Raw genomic sequence first — 11,368 nt, forward strand, 5'->3', positions numbered from 1 at the left:
ACTGACTAATGGACTACAACTAGCCTGATGCTACACCAGACCCAGCTCCACCATGGAACGGAAACTCTGGACTCTGGCTTTGCTTCTAGCTCTACTGAATCCCCAGCTGCACATCTTCCAGGACTGGATTAAGGAAAATGGGACTTTGGAAACCGAGAGATGTAATTCCACCCAAATAAAAATCACTCATACTCCTGTGCGAGTCTCAGAAAATTCTTTTTCTCGAGATATCATAAGAACCCTACACCCACTAGCAAAGGAGAAAGACGATCCATGCATTTCTCCAATGAAACTTTTATAAGTATGAAATTGTCCTGTAGCATGTTTAATCTCAATTAATTTAAGCAAGAATAATTTGCTAAAGTTCATTCTATGAATATTTCAAAAAACATTTCCCTAAAGTATACACATAAACAAGTAAGATATCAGTGTATTTATCTGCTTTCCAATTAGCTACCAAAAATCATGCTTTCTTTCTTTTTTCTTTTTTACACTGTCCATCAAACCTTTATTCCATTTATTTAGTAAGCATATCACTTCCTTAATTCCAAAACTAGCTACATAATGTTGTGCAATAAGAATGCATTTATATGTTTTACACTGGAATTATTCACTTATATTTGTACTTAAATCCAAAGTACCACCAATAGTGTTTCTAGTTCATTCTGAACTCCCTAAGACCTGAGTTCACTTGTTCTAAAGATACTAAAAGATTCAAATTGAGTTTGTCAGGCTTGAATTCATATATAATTTTAAGGATGAGTATTATAAGCAACAACAGACTCTATGTCATATTAATCCACTTTTTCTGTCTTCCTTGTCTAGTGAGATAAAGATCTTTTGAACTAACTCTGGTCTCAAGTCACTGACATGCACTACACTAATTCTCTATTCACATGATCCATCTACCTTTAAAATGTATTCATGTTCTTTCAAATTGAAGCCTTATTTTTCTCCCCACCCAGGTAAATGTAACCTTTCCTATGTTTTTCTGTTTTTAAAGTTCTATAAATCCCATATTATTATTGCCCGCCCACATAATCCAAAAGAGTTGAACAATAGTAGTGTTAAGGAAATGGAGATCTAATTCTAAGAAGAAAAATCTCTGAATTCGCATAGAATAATTTTAAACTTCTCTTTTGGAATCTCCTTTGCAAATTCACCCTTGATTGTTAGTTTCCCTGAGTCTAGTCCAGTGGTCGGCAAACTGCAGCTCGCTAGCCACATGCGACTCTTTGGCCCCTTGAGTGTGGCTCTTCCACAAAATACCACGTGCGGGCGCACATGTACAGTGCGAATGAAACTTTGTGGCCCATGCACACAAGTCGGTATTTTGTGGAAGAGCCACACTCAAGGGGCCAAAGAGCCGCACGTGGCTCGAGAGCCGCAGTTTGCCAACCACTGGTTTAGTCTGAGGCCCTTTATTCCTAAGTGTACACTCCTTTCCTAAGTAGTTTTACCAAGGCCAAAGATACACTCATCACATGTACACAAGTTAACTTACACTGAAGATCATGCTTTCTAAACAGTATTTGACAATCTGAGAAATATGTAGCTTATCAAAGCACTTGCATGCGTGGATCTCCCATACATTATATATAGCTGTGTTGCTTGTTCCCTTCAGCGAGTAAACATTTTTCTTATAATCTATTAACCCAATTACTTTGGTTAGTAATTCTTTTTTCCCCACAGTTAATCCAAATATAAAATCTGAGCAAATCCAGGTCCAAATTACCACCAACCCCCAATAAAGTCTTGAATTTATTTGAAGTCTGGAAGTTATTTCTACCAAAAACTACGCTGATAAATTTTAAATTACTTTTATAGGTGTAAAAATTATTTTTATCAAATCTGACTTTGCATATAAATTCAAAGCAGTATATAAATTTGAATATAAATTAAGCAGTAAGATTTTGAAGTGACTACTTCAGGTCATTCCTAGTGACAGGTTCAAGACACATCAGATCAGCCCTGGTCAGTTTGGCTCAGTGGATAGAGCATTGGCCTATGGACTGAAAGGGTCCCAGGTTCGATTCTGGTTAAGGGCAAAAACCTTGGTTGTAAACTCAATCCCTGGCCCTGGTCAGGGCACGTGCAGGAGGCAACCAATCAACGTGTCTCTCTCTCATCGCTGTTTCTCTCTGTCTCTCCCCCTCCCTTCCACTCTATCTAAAAATCAATGGAAAAATATCCTCAGGTGAGGATTAATAACAATAAAAGACCCATCAGATCACATCAATGTTCTTACCCACTTTTTTAAAAATTGAATTTACTGGGGTGACATTGGTTCATTCTTACCCACTTTTACTCCAATGACTGGTTCCCTCATACATGAGTGCTTTAAAACAAAGAAAAGAATATATTTTGCTTTTAACATTCTCATGACAGGAGCTACTGAGGATAAAAAGTATTTTACTCACCAAATACTTAAAGAACAGGCTATTACCTTTATATACTCTGGAATCTTCAGGAGATTAAATGACCCAAATAAATTGTAACTTAAGGGAAGCCAAAATTGGAAAGCAGTAAGAGCACAGTAATAAATAAAGTAGTAAATAAAATAATAAATATTGTGTCACATTTTAATTTAACCTACCACTTTCAAGTTTGGTGACTGAGCAAATGAACTGTTAGATAAGCCTTATGAAGTACAACTTTTGTAAACTTGTGGGACTACATAGCTCTCAGGGGAATATTATAAGTAAGGTTATAGCACAATGTCCAACATACAGTATGACAGTAAGTGGTCATTTTTTACATAATTACTTTGAATATTTTTTATTGATTTTTACAAAGACAGGGAGAAAGAGAAACATTAAAGTGAGAGCAAAACATCAATTGGCTGCCTCCTGCATACCCTCTACTAGGGATTGAGCCTGCAACCTGGGCATGTGCCCTCACCAGGAATCGAACCAGCAACCTTTTGGTGCACAGGAAGACACTCAACCAACTGAGCTATACCAGCCAGGGCAACAAATGGTAATTTAAACAACAACAACAACAAAAATCCAGAAATGCCTCCCATCTTCTTTTTGCAGCAAGTTAAAGAGCTATGTTAGATGGTACCCAGGAAAAGAATATTAAAACCTGTAAGGTCTGAGTTATACTCTAGCTTCTGCCAACATTTCACCTTTATATCTGTGACATATTGGGCCTAAACTTTCTCATGTTTAACATAAAAAAAATTAATATATTAATCTATCCTCCAGTTCTTGATTTCAGTAATTCTGAGATAACTGGCTCACCAAAGGTGTAGCAAACTCAAATTTTAAAGTTTATGTGATCCTATAGAATGATATAACAAACCAATATAACATTAAACTTTTGTTTACCAATATTCCTTTGTTAGCATTAAGGCTGACCCAAAAAGGTGAAATGTACTTTAACAAGATAAAAATAAGCAAGATTTTGCTTCTCTTAATCTGGTGATCAATATGATTAAAATGAAAGTGGGTTTAGTAATTATACAGATGTGCTTTACTACAGTAAAACCAGCAAGGCAAATGTCTAAAGAATTTAATCATTTAAACCATAAATCATAAGTTCATAATTACTGCATCTTACCATAACCTTAGAAGTCCTTCTGTTTATAGATTGGAACATGACACTTCCAAGTATATCCCTTGTGAAACATTTATAGTTAAAATAAAGTAACACCTGGGATGTACTTAGAGTACTCTAGCTACCTCTTCCCTCACTCCCCTCATAGTTCGATGTTATAGGAAGGGATAGATGAAAGATAAAGCTAAGTAGTGGGTATACTGAGTATATGTTGACTCATTGGCTTTTGTGTGTATTTGAAATTTCCCACTGAAAAATTCACAATATCTACTTTAAAAAGTCAACAGAATTCATTTTAAACTTATAAAACAAACATCATAGATGCAGAAAAAGCAATGACAAAATCCAACATCCATTCCTAATTTCAAGAAAGCTGTCAGTAAATTCAGGGAACTTTCTCAATCTGATAAAGGGCATCTGTAAAAACAATAAGTTGAATATCAAATTCAAAACTTTTGCTCTTTGAAATACACTGTTATGGCAAAGAAAAGACAAGTCACAGACTGGAAAATATTTGCAAATCACGACAATGAAAAGACAAGTCACAGATTGGAAAATATTTGCAAGTCACAAGAGGAGACTTGTATCTGGAATATATAAAGAACTCTCAAAACTTAATAGGAAAACAATTAACCCAATAAAAAAATGGGCAAAAGATCTAAACACTTCACCAAAGAAGACATATAGATAGTAAATGAACACATGAAAAGATGAGCAATATTAGTCAATAAGGAAATGCAAATTCAAACTACAGGAAAAAAACCACTACACATTTAACCAGTTAACTGCCATGATATTTTGAATTTAATTAAAAAAAGGTCTGCCTCTTGAGTCTATAAACGCTTATGGCATACAAATGGTTAATAGAATGGCTAAAATAAAGACAGCTCACACAAGTGCTAACAATGGTGTGGAGCACCTGGGACTCTTAAACATTGCTGGTGGAAGTGTAACATGGTACAACCACTTTGAAAAAGTTTTGCAGTTTCTTAAAAAGATAATCAGCCATTTCACTCTTAGGTATATACCTAAGAGAAAGAGTATATATATTCACACAAAGAATGCTTATAGCAGCTTTATTTTTAATAGACCAAAACTGGAAACAATCCAAAAGTCCATTAACATTTTAAAGACAGAAAACAGCTGAGAAAAGCAACTTGCTCAAGATCACACAATGAATAAGTGGCAAGGGTCAGAATTTGAACCCACGTCTGAAGATTTACAAAGCCCAGTGCTCCTTCCCCCTACACAAAACTTTCCTGGGACATATTTCAGAATTATAGAATGATAAATGCTCAAATATCAACCAAACTGATATAAAGTAGGCCAGAAAACAAGTCTGCTTCTAAATCTAAGGGGATAAGGAGCTAAGACTTGACGTAGGAGAGTCAGGGGATGGCTTTGGAGAAAGGAAATCTTAGGTGATGGGCCAGAAAGATCAGTACAAAAACAGCTTCTTAGAAGTTATAGGGAATGCAGGCCTTTCAACCTCCTTAGTCAAAATTCCATAGATGTGCCACCTCACTCTTCTCCCTAAAACATTAAATTAGGTTTATTTTTCAGCTCTGGTCAGGTAGCTCAGTTGATTAAGGAGTCATCCTGATGTGCTAAGGTTGAGGGTTTGATTCCTGGTCAGGGCATATACAAGAATCAACCAATGGGCTGGCCGGTGTGGCTCTGTTGGTTCAGTGTTGTTCCATGCACCATGGGGTCGCTGGTTCAGTTCCCGGTCAGGGCGCATGCCCGGGTTGCAGGCTTGGTCCCGGTCAGGGCGCATGCCCGGGTTGCAGGAGGCACCCAATTGATGATCGATGTTTCTCTTTCATTGATGTTTCTGTTTTTTGTTTTTCTTTCATTGATGTTTCTATCTCTCTTCCTCTCCCTTCCTCTCTCTCCAAAAAAACAAATAAAAAAAATCAATAAAAACATTAAAAAAACAAACACAATCAACCAATGAATGTATGAATAAGTAAAACAAATTGATGTTTTTCTTTCTTTCTCTCTCTCTTCCGCCCTTTCTCTCTATCTAAAATCAATCAATAAAAATTTTTTAAAAATAGGTTTATTTTCAGATCCAAGCTAACAGCAAAACACCCTAATTTAAGTTTAGGGACTGCCCACCATGTAGCTGATGGCAAAAATTGTTTGCCATCAAGAAGGAAAAATCCGCCGAAACCGGTTTGGCTCAGTGGATAGAGCGTCGGCCTGCGGACTGGAAGATCCCAGGTTCGATTCCGGCCAAGGGCATGTACCTGGGTTGCGGGCACATCCCCGGTAGGGGATGTGCAGGAGGCAGCTGATCGATGTTTCTCTCTCATCGATGTTTCTAACTCTCTATCCCTCTCCCTTCCTCTCTGTGCCCACCATGTAGCTGATGGCAAAAATTGTTTGCCATCAAGAAGGAAAAATCCAAAATTCCAAAATATAAGGCAAACATAGGAGTGAAGTAATAATAGTTTAATAAATATAAATTCTTTATTTTGATGAGAAGACGAACTGAGATAAAAGGACCAGAAATAAAATAAACCAGTGATCAAACATATGTAGCAGACGAATGAACTTTATCTAATAAGAGGTATTTATCTTTCATAAGCAGGAAGAATAAACAAAAACCTCTGTATTTAGATGGGTTGGTTTCTTTGTGTGCAGCTACAATCCTAGGCAGCCAACATGTATATTTTTACAAAGGATTTCCCCTGCTTTTTCCTTCTGTTTTAAAAAAAGTCTACACGGGGAATTGTTACTCAAGGCATCATTAACTGATTCTATACACATGTGGGTATCATTAAAACCATCTTAAGCAATCTTTTCTTGGATATCAAGTATATTCAATCTAAATAAAGATTTCTCCTGTCCAGTCTTGTTGGTAGCAATTAAAACGTGCTACCAAGTCCCATGACTCACTTTTCCAAATCCCCATTTAACAACATTTATAAATATCATGACTTCCAAGGGCACCTTCCTAGGATTTTTGACTGATTCCCTGGCTCCAGCACTTCCCCAGGTGGCAAGGATTTAAGAAGTTTATCAAAACTAGTTTCAGGTTTTTAAAAGTAGTTAGAGTGTAGTATAGGCAGTTACACCCAATTAGTTGTGATTCATGTAAAAGGATTCCAAAGCTTAAAGAAATATGGAAAATTCTGTGGTATGGCATATTCCATAATATAGCTCCCAAAGCTCTTTAACATCATGCTAATTACAGCTGAAAGAAAAGTTAACATAAAAATGAAATAAGCTATATTATATCCAACATCCATTCTAATTATCTCTAAATTAAACCACATGCAGCATACTAGATTACTCTTCAAGGGTATTTTAAACATGGTTCAAACAAACTGCCTGTGTAAGAAACTTGGGCTGCTCGATGTTATAAACTGGGCAATAAACTCTTCTTAAAAGAGACAATATTTAAAATACAATATTTTAGAATCAGGAGGCCTAGCTTAAAATTCTGGCTGCTACTTAGGAATTTTCCCCGAGAAAATAGTTTAGTCCCTTTGCATATCAGTTTACTTACTTATTTAATTAATATCAGAATACCACAGCCTACACATCACAGGGTTGCGAGGAATAGTCTGTTTATGAAAGCTACTAAAAAAATATTCAGTGCTATATCATTCTTTTAAAATATTCTTCAATGTATTCTTTTCTTAAAAATGTAAATTTTAATCAAACTCCTTCAATGAAATTATTTTTATAAGCATTAACTTGTCAAATCTTACTGTATCTCTTTTTAAAATTTCTGTTTTTGATTGATTTGAGAGAAAGAGAAAAGGAGAAAGAGGGGGAAAAATACTTATTTGTTGTTCCACTTATTTATGCATTCTTTGATTGATTCTTGTATGTGCCCTGTCCAGGGATCAAACTGGCAACCTTGTCGTATTGGGAAGATACTCTGATGAACTGAGCAACCTGGCCAGGGCAAATCTTACTATATTTTAAGTATATCTTACCTCTTTTAGAAATCTAGCAACTGTTGGAAAACTGACAATAACAATTTTAAATATCTTGCCCTGGCTGGTGTGGCTCAGTTAGTTGGGTGTTGTCCTGTGCACTGAAAAGTTGCTGGTCCCATTCCTGGTCAGGGCACATGCCTGGGTTTTGGGCTTGATTCACCCCGGGACGGTACAGGGCATGTAGGAAGCTGCCAATAAATGTTCCTCTCACATCAATGTTTCTCTCTTCTCCCTTCCTTTCTCTAAAAATCAATAATCTATCCTTTAAAAAAGAAATTTAAAATATCTTTCTCTGAAAGTCTACCTGCTATTTCGCATTGCTTCCCATTATTCAAGGAACAAAAAGAGTTTACCCAACTCTGAAGTCACCTATTCCAATGGAATCACTGGCTTGCTTTCACTTTGAAATTCAAAGTATGTTTGTTTCATGTGCAGTACTGAAAGTATTACTTTTAAACTAAAACACATTTTTATTGCATTATTTTCCTAAAGTTAATACCTAATAATAATTTTATTTACTTACCTTTATGATATTTTTATATGTACATACAGGGTGGGGCAAAAAATAGGTTTAAAGTTGTTCATGTGAAAAATACAATAATTAATACATAATAATACAAAAATAAACTCTGGGTTTCATGTACTCACAATTATAATCCTATTTTTGTCCCACCCTGTACAATGCACCATTTTTTACATACTAGAACTTTGTTTCTTTTTCTCCCTTGGGGTATCAGTCAAGACAGTCTTTGACTAACCCTTTTACCTATTCCACCCACTTTTCTACTGACTCTATACATAGACTTTAGGGCTTAAAATAAAACAAATCAAATCAAAAGACCTGAGACTCTTACCAAGGTCTGGCAATTCACTCCTACTCAAGATATAGACCCTACCTAGGTCCTCTCCTAGTCTCCACAGCTGCAGATTACCAGTACTATAGTATTTATCCTCTCTTCTGCCTTAGTCTAGGTCCTGGAGGTGGTTCTGCATTTAGGAAAAACAATCAAGATTGTAGAGCTTGGCTAGAAAATAATTTCTTCCCATTTCAAGGCCAACTCAGACCTAGCTTGGAAGAAGTGGCAGGACCTGGTGCACAACTACTCTGGAGGCCGGCCTCCATACCAGTCTTGCCTGAGACAGAAAGTGGGCTCATAAGATATAGCCTAGTTGTAAGGGGAGCCCAAGCTCCATTCTTGCTGACATCTCTGGTTCTCTACCTTCTCCAGATTCTCCAGGATGTGACAAGCTTTGTCATCCCCTTACCAAACATCTTGCCCTCGATCTAGGCACCATGGGCAAATTTCTCTCATTCTTTCTCCCTTCACAATAGAAGGCAAATGGTTCTTCAACTGGCCATATATTCAAAGACCCCTTGTTTCTAAATATTCTGGGTAAAGGTATTGTCAGGGTAGGGAGCTCTCCCTGGGATGTGTCACCCTGGCATAAAGATTATTTTGAGCTGCAAACAATTAAAGCCCAACTAACTCAGGAAGTGGTTTTTTTGTGTGTTTGTTTTATAACCTCCCCCTTTTCTTCTCTAAGGGATTCAGATGGAAAAACCTGCTTCAGAAAGGGAACTCTAGGATTACCACTTAGCATACTCACTTTTGCACATATAAATTAAGTGTGGTTGACAGAAAGGATCTGTGAAAAAATCTGTTCCCTAGATTTCCCTCTGTCCTGTTGTCTCTGAGTAGCATAACAAGAATGTATTTGCTACTTTCTCAGTACCTATGAGTTGCCCTTACCTACTTCAGCTTTATCCAAAATGACATCTATACCCCATTTTGCCTCATTGTCTTTGGAATTTGTATGCTTATGAAAAAATGCACATGTGAAAATCTGACTTTTTCCTGTTGATCTGCTGTATGTTGTTTGACTTATTCGACCAGCCAGAAGAACCAACGGAGTAAGGGAAAGTTTCCAGGGCCATGATAGTATCACCTATAAAAACTAACTACTGAGAACAATAAACAATTATTTTAATAAAGTCTTCAATGAAATTATACATATGCAAATAAACTATCTGTGCCTTCAAATGTCTAGCATTTTATCCTAAACTAAAACACACTGGAAACTAACAGAACCTTTAAAAAATTAACTGTAAGCATTAAAAGCACTTGTAAATATATATTAATTCTATACTCAACATCAGTATTTTCTTTTCTGCTCTCTTTTAAGCTTCCTTATACTTTATTCATAATGAACATAGAATAGGCACTATTTACCAGGTACTGTTATTATTATTATTTTTTTGAGAGAGAGAGGAAGGAAGAGAGAAACATCAGGCATCGATGTGAAAGAATAACATGGATTGGTTGCCTCCCATTCGGAGATCGAAGCCGAAACCTGAGTATGTGCCCTGACTGGGAATTGAACCCACAACCTTTCAGTACACGGGACAACACTCCAACCAACTGAACCACTTGGCCAGGGCTACCAGGAACTATTCTAAGTGTTTTACATGCATTCATTTACATAAGGCACTGAACAACTCAAAAAGGTATGTAATATTTATAGGCTATTTACAAATAACAAATCTTAGGCATAGACAGGTTGAGTTACAGGAGTCTGTCCAAAATGACAATGCCAAGATTGGAACAAAGCAGTCTGGCTCTAGCATCTTGTCTATTAACTACTGTGCTACGTTGCCTCTGACGCCTTCACTATCACACTTACATTAAAATTGCTTATAAACCACTAGAGGGCAATGGACTGGGACCATCATTTGCACAGCTATATCCTCAGGACGGAGCAGAAGTCTTGAGGCTCATGAATAAATCATTGTTGAGTTCTTCACAGGTATGCTTTCCCCTCTAGACTATGTTCCCTAGGGTCAGACAAGACAAAAGTGATACTGCAGCTCATCCTGTAAGAGTACATGGCACAGAAATGAAAATAAATTAATATGCAGAAGTTCTTGCTCCAGACGTTCCTAAATCTCTGCTGAATTAATACATCTTCTATTTACAAAGTCTTGAAGCAAAATACAAGAATGAGAAGCCCCTGTTTCGAGACAACCACCAGAAGCACCTCTCTAAACCTAACTTTGCAAGAAATCAACAGCTGCCTTAAATAACATTATAAACTCACTCATAGGCAGGTTAGTGGACTAAGGTAAAACATTAAGTGAAATATAAAAACTGTCTACTATATGAGGACGGCTCCCTTTAAGAGCTTTTTACTTAAGAAAAAATAAAAAAGACCAAACAAAAACAAATCCATACTTAGCAAAAGGTAAGTGTGAATACGGTTCGGTTACTTTAAAAACAATCCCTCTTTTTATAGAATCCTTCTAAATAGTGAATTCCCCTTAATTCACTCAAAAAAACAACAACGACACCCCAGGAATTTAAAAATTAAGCTTGGTTTGGGCAAGGAAAACCATACTAGACAATACTAAGGATGAATTACACAGTATTTAAAAGAGCGATTTCAAACTGTAGCCATCTCGGAATTACTTATCCAAGTAAATCTCAGCATCCGGCGGGCTTTCCTCTCGCTACATCAGAAATCCTACCGCGGTCGTCATGTCAACTCGGAACAAACCCCCAATCACCTTCGGAGGCCAGGAGAGCCCATGGGAAACGCACAAGTCCTCCCTGACGCTATTCTGGAAACAAGGTCCAAGTTTTTCTTTCTTACACAAAAGAACCAATTCTTTCAAAACTTCCCATCTCAAGGGAAAGCTGAAAATGTAGTATGTACGGAGGGCTGGGTGATGTGCGAACATCTGCATGCAAGAAACTTGCCCTCCGAACAGTCGTTCCCGCCGGGGCCACACGGCCTTCTAACCGCCCCCGGGGCCGCAGGGGCCGCGGCCGCGGAGCGACCCCTCCAGGTGAAGC

At 37.2% G+C, this 11,368-nt stretch overlaps 1 protein-coding gene across 7 annotated transcripts in view; it reads right to left on the minus strand.

Annotated features, from left to right (window-relative positions):
- PPP4R1 (protein phosphatase 4 regulatory subunit 1) overlaps positions 1 to 11,368 on the minus strand; it is a 56,819-nt gene that overhangs the window by 43,640 nt on the left and 1,811 nt on the right. For 4 of the 7 annotated variants that reach the window (XM_023754253.1, XM_023754255.1, XM_023754252.1 and 1 more), the window contains exon 1: positions 11,229 to 11,280. The exons of 1 other annotated variant lie outside the window; for it this stretch is intronic. In XM_023754253.1, the coding sequence (XP_023610021.1) occupies positions 11,229 to 11,259 (31 nt within the window). In that variant the 5' untranslated portion in view covers positions 11,260 to 11,280. Of the gene's footprint in view, positions 1 to 10,199; positions 10,493 to 11,228; positions 11,281 to 11,368 lie in introns of those variants that run through there. 2 more of the 7 variants (XM_014456314.2, XM_006089287.3) reach the window with 2 other exon arrangements.

The sequence above is a fragment of the Myotis lucifugus genome, unplaced genomic scaffold, assembly GCF_000147115.1.
Source record: "Myotis lucifugus unplaced genomic scaffold, Myoluc2.0 scaffold_58, whole genome shotgun sequence".
Lineage (NCBI taxonomy): Eukaryota > Metazoa > Chordata > Mammalia > Chiroptera > Vespertilionidae > Myotis > Myotis lucifugus.